Here is a 17,857-nt window from a genome sequence, read left to right as displayed (position 1 = left end):
ATGCCTGTAGTGTACAGTTCCTTCAGCCCTGCATCGTCAGTGATACTAGCAATGTCCTCAGATGAGGAATTAGTGATAGCAGAGGCAGATGAAGAATTTGTAACAGTTGAAGCATTTGAACATTCAGGTGAAGAATTAGCAGATTCACGTTCAATGCACTTTAAGCATGGAGGAACAAATTCTTCCTGAGAAGTGCTGATTTGTTGAGCAAGTAATGAATCGCGCTCCTTTTGAAGATCTTCATAACTCACTCTTAGCTTCTCAAGATCTTGCTTTCTTTGAAGAAATTCATAAGAAAGTTTCTCATGATCAGATAAGAGAGTGTTATGATGACTTTGAAGGTTATCAAACCTAGACTGAACTCTCTGAAGATTTTCAGTCAGGGCTTTAGTGCGATCCATTTCTTCACCTAACATATCATCACTTTTGTTTAGCATGTTTTGAACCTTTTCAAAAGCCCTTTGTTGTTTTACAGCAATCTTTGCAAGTTTAGAGTAGCTGGGCTTGAGATTCTCATCAGATTCATTTTCACTAGATTCAGAGGAGGTGTATTTGAGTACCTTTGCACCTTTTGCCATGAAGCAATAGGTGGGAGCGTAGTCATCATCATCTTCATCAGGCTTGTCGGTGGGGTCAGTTTCTTCAGTGTTGAAGATGGACTTGCTAACGAAAGCAGTAGCAAAGGCCAGACTCGCCACACCAGATTCAGATTCTTCAGACGCCTCCTCTTCCTCATTTTCTTCAGATTCAGCTTCAGAGTCCATTTCCTTGCCAATGAATGCCCGAGTCTTCTTGGAGCTGCTCTTCTTGTGAGATGAAGACTTCGAGGATTTTGATGACGAAGATTTTGACGATTTCTTCTTTTTCTTTGCATCATCAGAACTGTAATCCTTGTATTTCTTCTTCTTCAATTCCTTTTCCCACTGAGGACAATCTTGAATATAATGACCAGGTTTCTTGCATTTGTGACACAGCCTTCTCTTATAGTCACTTGATGAGGAATCACTTCTTCTTGAGGATTTTCCGAAGCGACCATGTCTTGAGAACTTCTGGAATTTCTTCACGAGCAGTGCTAGATCCTGGCTCAATTCTTTAGGATCACCAAGGCTACTACCAGAGTCCTCACATTCAGACTCAGACACCACCTTGGCCTTCAAGGCACGTGGTTTTCCATAACTCGAACCATAGAGATCTCTCTTTTCAGCAAGCTGGAACTCATGAGTATTTAGCCTTTCGAGGATATCGGCAGGATCAAGAGACTTGTAGTCAGCCCGTTCTTGTATCATCAGACCTAGAGTATCAAATGAGGAATCAAGCGATCTCAACAGTTTCTTCACCACCTCATGGTCAGTGATGTCAGTGGCACCGAGGGCTTGAAGCTCATTTGAGATGTCAGTGAGGCGATCGAAGGTTTGTTGGACATTTTCATTGTCGAGTCTTTTGAAGCGGTTGAAGAGATTCCGAAGAACATCAACTCGAGAGTCACGCTGAGTTGAGACTCCTTCATTCACTTTGGACAGCCTATCCCAGATAAGCTTGGCAGTTTCCAAAGCACTCACTCTTCCATACTGTCCTTTACTCAGATGGCCACATATGATATTCTTCGCTTGAGAATCGAGTTGCTTGAATCTCTTCACATCGGTAGCGTTCAGTGAGGGTGAAACAGAGGGAACACCATTTTCCACAACATACCAGAGATCATTGTCAATTTCTTCGAGATGCATTCGCATCTTGTTTTTCCAGTAGGGGTAGTCCGTTCCATCAAAGGTAGGACACCCAGCCGAGACCTTGATCATACCTGCGGTCGACATAACTAAAACTCCAGGCGGTTAAACCAAAATCACACAGAACAAGGGAGTACCTTGCTCTGATACCAATTGAAAGTGCGTTATGTCGACTAGAGGGGGGGTGAATAGGCGATTTTTATGAATTCTTCACTGAGGAATTTGCCGGTGAGGAAATTCCTTAGCGAAGAACTATTAGCAGCGGAATAAGTACTCAGAAGTAAGCATAACAGAATACACGCATGGTCATCATGATGAAATGGAGACAAGCACTGAGTACAGAAAGCGTAATCACAGGATAACACAAGATGAAGACAAACAAACTGAAGAAATTGAACTGAGGAAATTGAGAAAGTCTTCAGTCAAAGTCTTCAAACACAGACATGAACAAACACTCAACACAGTAATGAGGAAATGAAAGGGTTGAGGAAATAGAACCAGTTAGGTTGGTGAAGACAATGATTTGGTAGACCAGTTCCAACTGCTGTCTCAGTTGTACGTCTGGTTGGAGCGGCTGAGTATTTAAACTCGAGGACACGCAGTCCCGGACACCCAGTCTCTGAGCACGCAGCTCAGGACACCCAGTCCTCACCGTATTCTCCTTGAACTAAGATCACACAGATCCCGTCCAATCACTCGTGGTAAGTCTTCAGGCGACTTCCAAACCTTCACAGACTTGGTCACTCGGCAATCCACAATTCCTCTTGGATGCTCTAGACCTTGACGCCTAACCGTCTGGAAGAAGCACAGTCTTCAAAGGTAACAAGCGTGGGATCCACGCAGGATCAATTTCTTCAGTGATGCTCAATCACTTTGGGTTTGTAGGGGTTTGGTTTTGGGGTTTTTCCTCACTTGATGATTTTCACTCAAAGTCCTCGGAGGATGGGTTGCTCTCAAATGACAAGTGTCAAGTTCTCTCGGAGCAGCCAACCAGCTAGTGATTGTAGGGGGCGGCTATTTATAGCCTAGGGAGAAGCCCGACATGATAAGACATAAATGCCCCTCAATGATATGACCGTTAGGTGGATAAGATATTTTGGGACAGCTGGCACGTAGCACAGCAACGGTCGGAAATTTGACTCTCAAATTCCTCAGGGCTATCATGTTCCTCACTGTGTAGGTAATTTGCACTGGCGAATTCCTAACTCCTCGGTCAGAACAAATTCATCAGCGACCAGAAGGACTTCGTCTCTGTCACTGAAGAAAGTGACTGAACTGTATGAGATTTCCAAAGGCTTCACTCGAAGGGATTGGTAGGTGTAGGATTTTGAGTTGAGCATCACATGGAAATTTTTCCTTAGTATTTCCTCGACCCCCTTTAACAGTACGGTGTTTCCTATGACTCAAGAAAGAGAAAATGAAACTACGAAAACAAAAGTCGTCACGCTTCATGTTCCTCAAATGAATACCAAGTCTTCAGGGTCACACCAATTTCTTCACTTTCAAAGTCTTCAGAAAGTCTTCAGAATATCAAAGTCTTCAGTTGAAGAACTTCATTTTTAGGGGTCGACTTTCTATGTAAATATCAAACTCCTCATAGACTTATAGACCTGTGTACACTCACAAACGCATTAGTCCCTTAACCTATAAGTCTTCAATACACCAAAATCACTAAGGGGCACTGGATGCACTTACAGGAACATTATCTTAGACCTCATGATTTTGTCATATATACCGATCATGAAACTCTTAAGTACTTAAAAGGTCAAACTAAGTTGAACAAGCGTCATGCCAAATGGAGTGAATTTATTGAGTCTTTTCCCTATGTGATAAGTACATTAAGGGTGAGGAAAATGTAGTTGCCGATGCACTTTCACGCATATGCACGCTTGTCACTAAACTTGAGTTAAATGTTATTGGCTTTGAGCACATAAAAGACTTGTATGCTAATGATCCATCTTTTGCAACTCATTATGCTAAATGTTTGACGCATACATCTTGGGAACAATATTGCATCAAGGATGGTTATCTTATGAGAGCTAACAAACTATGCATTCCCGAGTCTTCTCTTTGTTTTCTCCTTTTGCAAGAGGCTCATGGAGGCGGACTCATGGGACACTTTGGACGCGACAAGACTTTCGCCACGCTCTCCAAGAACTACTTTTGGCCCAAGATGTTCCGCGACGTCTCACGCTTCACCACCCGATGCTCTACATGCCACAAAGCTAAGTCGAAAGCTCAATCCCATGGTCTTTACATGCCTCTTCCTATTCCTTATCAACCTTGGGAAGATATTAGCATGGATTTTGTACTTGGTTTGCCTAGAACTCAAACTGGAAAGGATACCGTATTTGTTGTTGTGGACCGATTTTCTAAGATGGCACATTTCATTCCTTGCAACAAGATAGATGATGCTTCACATGTTGCCAACCTCTTTTGTTGGGAAAACTTGCGCCTCCATGGAGTACCAAAGACAATCGTCTCCGACCGCGACGTCAAGTTCTTGAGTTACTTTTGGAAGACGCTATGCGCCAAGCTCGGAATCAAGCTCTTGTTCTCATCCGCATACCATCCTCAAACCTACGGCCAAACGGCGGTGACGAACCGGACACTATCCACTCTACTTCGCGTCTTGATCAAGAAGAACATCAAGGAGTGGGAGGCATGTCTATCCATCGCCGAGTATGCCTACAACCGTGCAAGACATTCGACTACCGGCAAGTCCCCCTTTGAGGTGGTTTACGGCTTCAACTAGTTGTCCCCATTGGATATTCTACCTCTACCTCTACAAGAGCGCACTAACATGGATGCGAGTGCACGAGCAAGCTACATCAAGAAGATGCATGAAGATACAAGGAACATCATCGAGCGCCTAGTACATCGACTAGCGACCAAGCTCAACGTCAACAAGCAACCCATGATCTTCAACATAGGTGATCTTGTGTGGCTACACCTTCGCAAGGACCGCTTCCCCAACGAACGCAAGTCCAAACTTCGCCCTCGAGACGATGGACCATTCAAGGTGCTAGCACGCTACAACGACAATGCCTACAAGATTGAACTCCCACGAGACAAGTACAACGTGAGCGACATCTTCAACGTCAAAGACCTCTCGCCTTTCCATGGTGATGAAGATTTTGATCCGAGGTCGGATCTTTCCCAAGGGAGGGGAGATGATGCGGAGCATCTTTCCATCATCCCCATGGACTCTACATCGACACATCCAACCCCACGAGGACACATGACAAGAGCTAGAGAACGTGCTCTCGAAACCGAGGTGAACTCCTTCCTACTAGACTTGCATGTGAATACGAATGGAACATGTTTACTACCTCACCAAGATATGCTATGCGTCCTTAGGTATGAAGTGGAACATCACCAAGAAGCTCAGGAGCATCCCCAAGGAGAAGGAGGACCACCCCAAGGCCGTACGAATCAAGACGGAGTGCAACAGCAGCAACACAGGAAGTCCCAGGTGACCCCGTGCGCACGGGCCCTCGAGACTCCATGCCCATGGGCTACACAGGAAACAGGCGCTGGAGCACCCCGTGCGCATGGGCCTGTACCGTGCCCACGGGAACCCCGTGCGCACGGGCCTCCCAGGATGGCCGGCTGAGATTGCATCTTCGGCTCCACTTCTTCTCCTTCGACCCCAAGGCTATATATTTCGTACCTAGGACCATGTTTAGGGTTAGAAAAGTATTAGATGAGATCTTGGTGAGTTTTGCTCCATTACCTTCTGTCGGTGTCAAAACTGGCGGATCTCGGGTAGGGGGTCCCGAACTATGCGTCTAGGTGGATGGTAACAGGAGACAAGGGACACGATGTTTTTACCCAGGTTCGGGCCCTCTCGATGGAGCTAAAACCCTACTCCTACTTAATTGATATTGATGATATGGGTAGTACAAGAGTGGATCTACCACAAGATCAAGGAGGCTAAACCCTAGAAGCTAGCCTATGGTATGATTGTTCTATCCTATGGACTAAAACCCTCCGGTTTATATAGACACCGGAGAGGGCTAGGGTTACACAGAGTCGGTTACAATGGTAGGAGATCTACATATCCGTATCGCCAAGCTTGCCTTCCACGTCAAGGAAAGTCCCATCCAGACACGGGACGAAGTCTTCAATCTTGTATCTTCAGAGTCTTGGAGTCCGGCCGATGATGATAGTTCGGCTATCCGAACACCCCCTAGTCCAGGACTCCCTCAGTAGCCCCTGAACCAGGCTTCAATGACGACGAGTCCGGCGCGTATATTGTCTTCGGTGTTGCAAGGCGGGTTCTCCTCCCAATTCCATGTGCTTGCCGAATAGTGTCCGGCTTCCTTATAAATGCTGCGCTCCTCGGCTTCCACGTCCAATAATGGCCCTCTTCCACGTGTCGTATGAATGCGAAAAGCCAGGGTATTTTTACGTTTTACCCCCAAGTTGCACGAACGTGTTGCCTATAAGAGAGGCAAGGATCTAGATCCAAATCACACCATCCTCCTTCCGCGAGTACTCATGGGAGCGCCTCTGACAAAAATCCAGCCCATCATGGGCAGTCGACACGGCTCCTCCTCTCGTGCTCCCAGCCCTTAGCCAGGAGATTGGAGGAGATGTTCAGTTCCGCACAGCAAGCTGGTGACGCTCCAAGCGGAGGGATACCTTCCTTCGGCCTTCATGGTCCCGGTTCGAGCCGGACTGGCCATCGAGCAAGCTGGTGACGCTACAAAGGTGGAAAGCAGGCGGAGAACACCCCCAATCCCTCCAAAGGAGAGCGGGTGTGCTTCGTCCCCTATCTAATAAGGGGGCTCGGATTTCCCATACATCCCTTTCTCCGGGGGCTCCTGGAGTTCTACGGACTCCAGCTTCATCACCTTACACCCGCCTCCATTTTGCACATTGCGGGTTTTGTAGCTCTTTGCGAGCTGTTCTTGGGCATCGAGCCCCATTTTGCGCTGTGGAAGAGATTGTTTTGCCTCGTACCCCGTTCTCATGAGGGGTTGATATATCAAGTGGGCGGAGCCGAAATATGGCGCATCGCCGGGACCGGATATCTATCCGGAACCCCAAAGAAGGCGTCCGAAGACTGGCCTTCGGAATGGTTTTATATGGAAGACGCCCCACTGCTGGACCCAGTTCGGATCGGCCTCCCAGAGTTCAGCAACGCTCCTCTGAAGAAACACCTGAGTTGGCGCCCGCCGAGCCCTCAACGGGAAGATGGTAGGAGCGTCCAATATCTGATGGGCCGGATAAGGTTACTGGCCCATTCTGGATTGACCATGATTGGAGTCATGGCCACATGCATTATGCGAGGGGTGCAGCCACTCCAATATAGGGGCCACCCCATGTGGGATTTCAACGGGGAGAATGACGCCACCCGTCATGGCCACAAGGGGCCGGGATCGGCTGCCGATCTGGTGAAGATCTTGTCCAGCTTGTACAAGGGGGAGAGGGAGTACTTCCTCCGCACAAGTCCATTGAATGGATTCTCCATGAATAACCCTCGAAGCTGGGTAAGCGGACGTTTATCTATCTGATCCGTGCTTTTCAAAGTTAAGTGTCTTACTTTATGATTTCGACACAGGAACTGCGCCGGGATGTGGAGGTCATACAAAGCCCGACTCCACAACCCGAGGATCCTGGAAGATCCCTTGATCCGGCCTCCGAAGAGGATCCAGACATAGAGGTGGAGCTGATTGACGGGGTGTTCCACAAACTTAGCATGGACAATGCTCTAGTCGCCATTACGGCTGACTACCCCGGTTTATCTCCGGCTTCCCAGGTAACTACGACCGGAGTCCTGACACCATTACTTCATCCGTGCTTATTTCTGACCACCGTATACCAACGTGTCTCGCAGGAGGTGCCTTCAAGGCGGGAAGCCGAACCCGCGGCGGCTGACCGACAAGGGTCAGTTCGGCCCAGTAGGCAGAAGAGGGGTGCAGTGCGAATCGAAACGTCGCTGCAACGGTATAGCATGCCACTATTTTTAAGGGGAGGATTCCTGGGAGGTATATTAATACTCATGACTTTTCCAGGAGAAAGGGCGCTCGCCGAACTATGCCCGGGGAGGTTGCCAACCAAGCCTCCGCCAGCCAGGCTCCAACACCTGGTCCGGAGGGGGAGGCGAGCGCAAGGCGCGAGCCGGATGCTCCTCCAATGGAGGATGCCGACAGGCTGTCCGCCACCAGGTCTGAGGTGGAGAGCGCCATGAATCACAGGCGCCGCCGGACAATTCTTCGTGACGCGTGTTTCTCCCCGGAGGCGTTGAATGCCTTTAATGCGGGAGACGCGCACCTCTGTGCCGCTCAAGATGGTTTAACCAGAGCCACGGGGCAGTATGTGAAAGACATACGGGTAAGGAATTTTAATAGTTATATATGCCAGTAGCCCCCGAGACTTAAAGTAGTTAGAATAACTGATTTAAGGATCATTTTACATGCAGGATCTTACGGAGAAGAATACCCACCTGTCCCAGGAGCTTCAAGAGTGAAAGGCCCAACTTGAGGCCGCACTAGCCGCCGCAGGAGGAGCCACAGAGACCCCCTCTGGTAACACATATTTCAAAAAAGATAAGCGGTTTATGAAGTGCGGCGTGCGTATAAGTCTGACAATAATATTGCAGATGTTGCCGGACTTGATCCGGACAAGCAGTAGCTACTGTGCCAGCTGAAGGCTGGCGAGAGGGTGCTTATGAAGGTGCACCAGGAGAGGAACAAACTCCAAGATGCCCACACCCAGCTGGGCGAAGAGCTAAAAGGTGTTCGGGCCCAGCTGTCTGGCTCCGTGAAGGAGAATCAGCGGCTTCGTCGCGGCATTTATAGTAAGTGCTTGAGCAAACTCTTTTGAAAAGAAGAGTTCGGCGAGGGAGATGATTGACAGAAATATGTCTGTAGGTGTGCTCATGGGTCGTCCTACGGAGGAAATGCCCGGTTCAACGGGTGATCTGCTTCCCGAGCTGCTGCAGCTGCACGAACGTGTTCGGCAGGCGATGAGTTGCGTCGTCCAGGCCTTATGGTCGTCCGTCTCCCTGCCTGAGGGTCTTGGAGGGCTTGCGGAGAAGTTTCAGGGAGTGTGGCAGCGCTTCCGTCTATGGAAGATATCGGCCTGCCGTCAAGGCGCCCGGGAGGCCTGGGCCATGGTGAAGACGCGGTACATGAAGGCTGATCCGAACCACATGGCCGAGGTCGGACTTGTGGGGCCCGATGGGAAGGAGATTCCTGTGAGCTTAATGTACGGCCAAGTAGAGTTGGCCGCTAAGTATTCCCAACGGGACTGTAAGCTAGACAGCCTGTTAGATGGGATTGAAGAGGAGTACAATCAGTCAATTTGACGATGTAATCTAAAATGACATGGAAAATGCCTTCTAGCCGGATTGTAGATCGTTTGTCTTTGCGGACCTTTTCGCTTCAACCTCAGGACCGTAGAGTCCGGAGTGTGTCCGAATACCCTCACGGTTATGAAAAAACCGGGGCATGCATGGAGACCAGGTGTAGGGGTCATTAGTGCTTTATCAGACAAGCGCCCAACTAGTTATGTTATATTACATGGTTAGTAAGAAACATCTTCCAAGGAGAATAGTTCCGTTAGGGGTTCCTTTCCCTGGGAGGCATGCCCTAAAGTGCATGTCCGGACTGCGAAAAGAGCAGAAAAGCATCTGGAGGCAGATAGATAAATAAATAAGAAATCATCTTTCAAGTCACCGACCGAATATTCCCTTAAGAACGCTAGCATTCGGCTTCACCCAGTCTGAGGTACACATCCGGCTGACCCGGCAGTAACAACCGCAGAGGTGCTCCCTTTACCTCCTAGCCAAACAATCGGGAACGTAGGGGTAAGCACAGGAGCCAGGCAACCCAGCTTGGCCAAAACTTAAGTCATATCGATGCATATAATGGTGAGTAAAAGGTACACGCGGAAGTGTGACGCATGTGTTGGCATGAAGCCCGTATAAATAAGCTTATGTTAAAGAAGCCCCCAGGTATAATGAGTGCGAGCAGCACGTCAAGTGTGTGCGAACAATGCGCAGGTTAGCCCACAAAGGCTTTACGGAAAGAAGGGAGGAAGGAAGAGAAAAAAACAAAAGACAGCAAACGTATAAAATGTGGACGGAGGAAGGAGACGAACTCTGAGTCCGGCGCTAGGCATAGAATCTTCGGAGGCGGGCTGCGTTCCATGGGTTCGGCTCGAGTCAATTGTTCGATGCATTTCGTACACGGTATGCTCCGCCGGTCAGGAGTTGATCGATGATGAAGGGACCTTCCCACTTGGGCTTGAGTTTGTCCTTTTTCTTGTCCGGCAGACGTAGAACTAGTTCGCCAACATTGTATGTTTTGGCCCGTACTTCTCTACTTTGGTATCTTCGAGCCTGCTGCTGATAGAATGCGGAACGAGCCTTTGCCACATCGCGCTCCTCCTCCAATGCGTCCAAACTGTCCTGCCGATCCAACTCGGCTTCTCTTTCTTCGTACATGCGCACTCGAGGCGAGTCATGAATTATATCGCAGGGCAAAACTGCCTCTGCGCCGTATACCATAAAGAATGGCGTGAATCCGGTAGTACGATTTGGCGTGGTCCGCAGCCCCCAGAGTACGGAGTCGAGCTCCTCCACCCAGTGCGTGTTAGATTCCGTGAGGGACCGCACTAACCTGGGTTTAAGCCGCTCATGATTAGACCATTTGCTCGTTCGACTTGACCGTTAGTTTGAGGGTGATAGACTGAAGCGTAGTCGAGCTTGATGCCCATGTTTTTGCACCAGAGTTTAACCTCGTCGGCCGTGAAGTTCATGCCGTTATCAGTGATGATGTTGTGGGGACGCCATCGCGGTGTACTACCCCAGATATGAAGTCTATCACAGGTCCGGATTCGGCCGTTTTAACCGGCTTGGCCTCTATCCATTTGGTGAATTTATCCACCATGACCAATGGGTATTTTTGCTTGTGGCTTCCCCCTTTAAGGGGTCCAACCATGTCAAGCCCCCAGACGGCGAACGGCCAGGTGATGGGTATAGTTTTGAGGGCGGTGGGTGGCATGTGGCTTTGATTAGCAAAGAGCTGGCAACCGACGCATCGTTGGACTAAGTCCTGAGCATCTGCCCGGGTAGTTGGCCAATAAAATCCTATACGGAAGGCCTTGCCCACAAGGGCCCGGGCTGCGGCGTGGTGCCCGCCGAGTCCGGCGTGAATTTCAGCCAGGAGATTTCACCCTTCCTCTTCGGAGATGCACGTTTGAAGGACTCCGGTTGTGCTTTTCTTATAAAGTTCTCCCTCATGGACCTTGTAGGCTTTAGATCGCCGAACTATGCAGCGGGCCTCATTTTGGTCTTCGGGAAGTTCCTGCCTAATTAAGTAGGCTAGGAATGGTTCCATCCACGGGGCAATTACTGCCATTATTTCATGGGCTGAAGGTGTTATTTCAATGGCTGAGCCACCGATTGTGTCAGAACATTCCGTGTTGGGTGGTGCAGTTGGTTCCGGGTTGTTATTTTCGGACTCCTCTTCCCATAATACGGATGGCTTAAAGAGCCACTCCAGGAAAATGTTTGGAGGGACGGCGTCGCGTTTTGCGCCAATGCGTGCCAACACGTCGGCTGCCTGGTTATTATCCCGGGCTACATGGTGGAATTCAAGTCCTTCGAACCGAGCTGACATTTTTAAGACGGTGTTACGATAGGCTGCCATTTTCGGATCCTTGGCGTCAAAGTCTCCATTTACTTGGGATATTGCAAGGTTTGAATCCCCGCGCACCTCTAGGCGTTGAATACCCATGGAGATTGCCATCCGGAGACCATGTAGAAGGGCCTCATATCCGGCTGCATTGTTGGAGTCCGTGTACATTATCTGAAGTACGTATTGGACCGTGTCTCCGGTTGGGGACATCAATACAACGCCAGCCCCCAAGCCGGCCAACATTTTGGAGCCGTCGAAATGCATGATCCAATTGGAGTATGCGCCATACTCTTTAGGGAGTTCGGCTTCGGTCCATTTGGCGATGAAGTCAGCTAAAACTTGCGACTTTATAGCTCGCCGTGGTTTGTAGGTTATGTCGAATGGTAAGAGCTCAATAGCCCATTTTGCAATCCTGCCCATCGCGTCGCGGTTGTTTATAATGTCGTTGAGAGGTACTTCGGAGGCCACTGTTATCGAACACTCTTGAAAGTAGTGTCGCAGCTTCCGGGATGCCATGAACACCGCGTACGCTATCTTTTGATAATGTGGATACTGGGACTTGCATGGAGTTAAGACAGTGGATACGTAGTACACTGGTTTTTGAAGAGGGAATTTGTGTCCTTTTGTTTCTCGTTCGACGATGAGTACCGCGCTGACAACTTGATGTGTTGCCGCGATATATAATATCATCGGTTCGCCCAGGTTGGGCGCGGCCAGGACCGGATTTGTTGCCAATATGGCCTTTATTTCTTCGAGTCCAGCCGTGGCAGCATCCGTCCATTCGAAGTGTTCGATGCGCTGGAGGAGGCGATAGAGGGGCAATGCCTTTTCTCCCAAACGGGAGATGAAGCGGCTTAGAGCCGCCACGCATCCAGTCAGTTTTTGTATTTGTTTGAGGTCTTTTGGGATATCCAATTGTGACAGAGCTCGGATCTTGGCTGGGTTCGCTTCAACTCCTCTACCGGATACAATGAAGCCCAAGAGCTTTCTGGCTGGTACGCCGAAAACGCAATTTTCTGGGTTGAGCTTAATGTCATATGCTCGGAGGTTGTCGAATGTGAGCCTTAAATCGTCTACTAGAGTTTCGACGTGTTTGGTCTTAACGACCACATCGTCTACGTATGCCTCCACTGTTTTGCCGATCTGGGTAGCCAGACATGTCTGAATCATGCGCTGATATGTTACGCCGGTGTTTTTGAGTCGGAAGGGCATTGTGTTGAAGCAGAATGGTCCGTATGGAGTAATGAATGCCGTTGTGGCCTGGTCTATTTCTGCGATCTTGATTTGATGGTATGCGGAGTATGCGTTGAGGAAGCACAATGAATCGTGCCCTGCGGTAGCATCAATGATTTGGTCGATGCGGGGAAGGGGGAAAGGATCCTTTGGACAGGCCTTGTTAAGGTCTTTAAAATCGACACAAAGGCGCCAGGATTTTTCCTTTTTTGGTACCATTACCAGGTTCGCTAGCCAGTCCGGATGTTTTATATCTCTGATGAATCCGGCTTCTAATAGTTTGGCTAGCTCCTCTCCCATTGCCTATCTTTTGGGTTCTGAAAATCGCCGAAGAGCCTGTTTGACTGGCTTGAATCCTTTTAGGATGTTTAGGCTATGTTCTTCCAGCCTGCGTGGGATTCCTGGCATATGTGAAGGGTGCCAGGCAAAAATGTCCCAATTTTCCCGAAGGAATTCTCGTAGTGCGGCGTCTACATCAGGGTTTAATTGTGCCCCAATGGAGGCCGTCTTTGTGGGGTCCGTTGGATGGACCTGGAATTTGACTATTTCGTCTGCTGGTTTAAAAGAGGTGGACTTAGATCTCTTATCGAGTATCACATCATCCCTATTCAGCGTGGAGCGCAGCGCAATGAGTTCCTCTGCCGCTAGGGCTTCGGATAGTGCCTCTAGGGCTAGTGCGGCTGTCTTATTTTCAGCGCGGAGTGCTATGTCCGGATCACTGACAAGAGTGATGATTCCATTGGGTCCGGGCATTTTAAGCTTCATGTACCCGTAATGGGGTATATCTTGGAAAATTGTGAATGCCTCTCGCCCTAATAAGGCGTGATATCCGATGCTGAACGGGGCCACTTGGAACGTGACCTCCTCGGACCTGTAATTGTCCGGCGAGCCGAACACCACATCTAGTGTGATTTTTCCTATGCAGCATGCTTCCCTACTAGGGATTATTCCTCTAAAGGTTGTGCTACTTCGCTCAATGCGGCTCCAGTCTATTTCCATTTTTTGGAGGGTTTCCTCGTAGATGAGGTTTAATCCGCTGCCGCCATCCATGAGTACCTTGGTAAGACGAAAGCCGTTCACTATTGGACTGAGGACCAATGCGGCTGGTGCTCGGGCTGTTCGGAATTTAGGTTCGTTACTGGCGTTGAAGGTGATTGCCGTGTCACTCCATGGATTTATTATTGCTACTTGGTAGACTTCGGTAAGGCCGCGGAGTGTTCGTTTCTGCATGTTTTGATGCAAAAGTCTCGAAGACTGTTAATACCGTACTGGTACTGTTGGGTTGGTTCTCCGGGGTTAGAAGCTCTTCGACACTTTTGGCCACCTGCCGTAGTATCCAACATGCTCGAAGGCTATGTGTTGGAGTGACGCCCTCTGTACTGTGGATTATACAGGGTCCGCTGAGCCATCCCTCCAATACGGTTCCGTGCCCTTTATGGGGTTTTTGCTTTTTGGTTTTTGTCCCGGGTGCCTGAGCATGATGCACCCTTTTGTTTTGGACTAGGGTTGTGTTCGGAGCCGGATTGTCCCAAAACTTAGTTTCAGTTTTCTAGGTACTCTCCATTGCATAGTACTTTCGTACTATGGACGCCAGGTCGGCGAAGCATGTAATTTCGCGGTGACTTATGGCGTTCGTGATTCCCTTGTTCGTGCAATTGTTGCAGAAAATTGAGATTGCGCTTTCCTCACGGCAGTCCTTTATCCTATCCATAACCAGGAGGAATCTGGCCCAATAATGATGTACTGTTTCCGTGGGCTCTTGCCGGATTTGAGATAGATCACTTATGTTTGGGTGGGCGGGTGGAATTAAGTCCGGAACCCTGCCCAACTTGAGGCTCAAGGGCCGAAAAGTTTCCGAATTTGGAAGCTTGGATTGCTGGATGTCGTCCAACGAATCTAGTCCGCTGCCTGACTTTATGTTCAGTACTTGATTGACGTCCATCCCTCCGCGGGAATCCGGCATGGAGGGATCAGGAGTCCGGACATAACTGGTCTTTAATATAGAAGAAGAGTCGCCGCGTTGTTCCTCTACCACCGCAACGTGGTGGGTAATGTTGGGGAACGTAGAAGAAATTCAAAATTTTCCTACGTGTCACCAAGATCTATCTATGGAGAAACCAGCAACGAGAGGAAGGAGAGTGCATCTACATACCCTTGTAGATCGCTAAGCGGAAGCGTTCAAGAGAACGAGGTTGAAGGAGTCGTACTCGTCATGATCCAAATCACCGGAGATCTAGTGCCGAACGGACGGCACCTCCGCGTTCAACACACGTACAGCCCGGTGACGTCTCCCATGCCTTGATCCAGCAAGGAGAGAGGAAGAGTTTGGGGAAGACTCCATCTAGCAACAGCACAACGGCGTGGTGGTGATGGAGGAGCGTGGCAATCCTGCAGGGCTTCGCCAAGCACCGCGGGAGAGGAGGAGTACTTGGGAGAGGGGAAGGGCTGCGCCAGAACTTGGGGTGCGGCTACCCTCCCACACCTCCACTATTTATAGGTGGGGGGAAGAGGGGGCCGGGCCCCCTAGATCCCATCTAGGGTTGGGGCGGTGGCCAAGGGGGGAGGAGTGCCTCCCAAGTTAAGTGGAGGCCCTCCCCCTTAGGGTATCCCCCTTCCCATGCGCATGGGCCTTGGGGGGGCTGGTGCCCCTGGCCCATTAAGGCTAGGGTGCCCCCTACAGCCCATGCTACTATATTGGACGTGGTGGAACAATTTCCGGACCTCCGGACCCCTCCGGAATCCTCCGGAACCTTCTGGAAGCTTCCCGGTACAATACCGGAAAAACCCGAACTTTTCTCGGAACCCGAACAACAACTTTCCATATATAAATCTTTACCTCCGGATAATTTCGGAACTCCTCGTGACGTCCGGGATCTCATCCGGGACTCCGAACAACATTCGGTAACCACATACAAACTTCCTTTATAACCCTCGCGTCATCGAACCTTAAGTGTGTAGACCCTATGGGTTCGGGAGACATGTAGACATGACTGAGACGTTCTCTGGTCAATAACCAACAGCGGGATCTGGATACCCATGTTGGCTCCCACATGTTCCATGATGATCTCATCGGATGAACCACGATGTCAAGGACTCAATCAATCCCGTATACAATTCCCTTTGTCTAGCGGTATTGTACTTGCCCGAGATTCGATCATCGGTATACCGATACCTTGTTCAATCTCGTTACCGGCAAGTCTCTTTACTCATTCCATAACACATCATCCCGCGATCAACTCTTTGATCACATTGTGCACATTATGATGATGTCCTACCGAGTGGGCCCAGAGATACCTCTCCGTCACATGGAGTGACAAATCCCAGTCTCGATTCATGCCAACCCAACAGACACTTTCAGAGATACCTATAGTGCACCTTTATAGCCACCCAGTTACGTTATGAAATTTGGTACACCCAAAGCATTCCTACGGTATCCGGGAGTTGCACAATCTCATGGTCTAAGGAAATGATACTTGACATTAGAAAAGCTTTAGCATACGAACTACGATCTTTGTGCTAGGCTTAGGATTGGGTCTTGTCCATCACATCATTCTCCTAATGATGTGATCCCATTATCAACGACATCCAATGTCCATGGTCAGGAAATCGTAACCATCTATTGATCAACGAGCTAGTCAACTAGAGGCTTACTAGGGACATGGTGTTGTCTATGTATCCACACATGTATCTGAGTTTCCTATCAATACAATTATAGCATGGATGATAAACGATTATCATGAACAAGGAAATATAGTAATAATAACTAATTTATTATTGCCTCTAGGGCATATTTCCAACAGTCTCCCACTTGCACTAGAGTCAATAATCTAGTTCACATCGCCATGTGATTAACACTCACAGGTCACATCGCCATGTGACCAACATCCAAAGAGTTTACTAGTGTCACTAAACTAGTTCACATCATCATGTGATTAAGACTCAATGAGTTTTGGGGTTTGATCATATTTTGCTTGTGAGAGAGGTTTTAGTCAACGGGTCTGCAACATTCAGATTCGTATGTAATTCGCAAATCTCTAGGTCATATTGTAAATGCTGCTTCCACGCTCCACTTGGAGCTATTCCAAATGGTTGCTCCACCATACGTATCCAGTTTGCTACTCAGAGTCATTTGGATAGGTGTTAAAGCTTGCATCAACGTAACCCTTTATGTCGAACTCTTTATCACCTCCATAATCGAGAAACATGTCCTTATTACTCCAAGGACAATTTTGACCGCTGTCTCGTGATCCACTCCTTGATCACCTTTGTACCCTTTTGCCAGACATGTGGCAAGGCACACATCAGGTGCGGTACTTAGCATAGCATACTGTAGAGCCTACGTCTAAAGCATAGGGGACGACCTTCGTCCTTTCTCTCTTTTCTGCCGTGGTCGAGCTTTAAGTCTTAACTTCGTACCTTACATCTCAGGCAAGAACTCCTTCTTTGACTGATCCATCTTGAACACCTTCAAGATCATGTCAAGGTATATGCTCATTTGAAAATACCATTAAGCAATTTTGATCTATCCTCATAGATCTTGATGCTCAATGTTCAAGTAGCTTAATCCAGGTTTTCCCTTGAAAAATAGTTTTCAAATAACCCTATATGCTTTTTAGAAATTCTACATCATTTCTGATCAACAACATATACTCATCAGAAATTCTATAGCGCTCCCACTCACTTCTTTGGAAATACAAGTTTCTCATAAACTTTGTATAAACCAAAAATCTTTGATCATCTTATCAAAGTGCATATTCCAACTCCGAGATGCTTACTCCAGTCCATGGAAGGATCGCTGGAGCTAGCATACCTTTTAGCATCCTTAGGATCGACAAAACCTTTCTGATTGTATCACATGCGACCTTTCCTTACGAAGACTGGTAAGGAAACTCGTTTTGACATCCATCTGCCAGATTTCATAAATGCAGCTAATGCTAACATGATTTCGACGGACTTAAGCATCGCTATGGATGAGAAAATATCATTGTAGTCAACTCCTTGAACTTGTGAAAAACTCTTCGCCACAAGTCGAGCTTCATAGACGGTGACATTATAGTCCACGTCCGTCTTCTTAAAGATCCATTTATCTCAATGGCTTGCCGATCATCGGGCAAGTCCACCAAAGTCCATGCTTTGGTCTGATACATGGATCCTATCTCGGATTTCATGGCTTCTAACCATTTATCGGAATTTGGGCCCACCATTGCTTCCCCATAGCTCGTAGGTTCATTGTTGTCTAGCAAGATG

The 17,857-nt window shown here is 48.4% G+C and overlaps 1 protein-coding gene across 1 annotated transcript; it reads right to left on the bottom strand.

Annotated features, from left to right (window-relative positions):
• Nucleotides 1-1,285: 1,285 nt before the first annotated feature.
• Nucleotides 1,286-1,796, bottom strand: LOC148922443 (uncharacterized). The gene is made up of 2 exons (XM_089062127.1): nt 1,341-1,796; nt 1,286-1,291 (listed from the first exon to the last, which is right to left on the bottom strand). Exons 1-2 carry the CDS (start codon nt 1,794-1,796, stop codon nt 1,286-1,288), a joined length of 462 nt encoding a protein of 153 aa, XP_088918253.1.
• Nucleotides 1,797-17,857: the final 16,061 nt, after the last annotated feature.

This window comes from Salvia hispanica, unplaced genomic scaffold (genome assembly GCF_029641045.1).
Source record: "Salvia hispanica isolate PSC_SH4W2 unplaced genomic scaffold, Shi_PSC_v1 Unplaced_Contig_0032, whole genome shotgun sequence".
Classification (NCBI taxonomy): Eukaryota; Viridiplantae; Streptophyta; class Magnoliopsida; order Lamiales; family Lamiaceae; genus Salvia; species Salvia hispanica.
The sequence above is the reverse complement of the archived record's forward strand: the minus strand, read 5'-3'. Positions and strand labels throughout refer to the sequence as shown.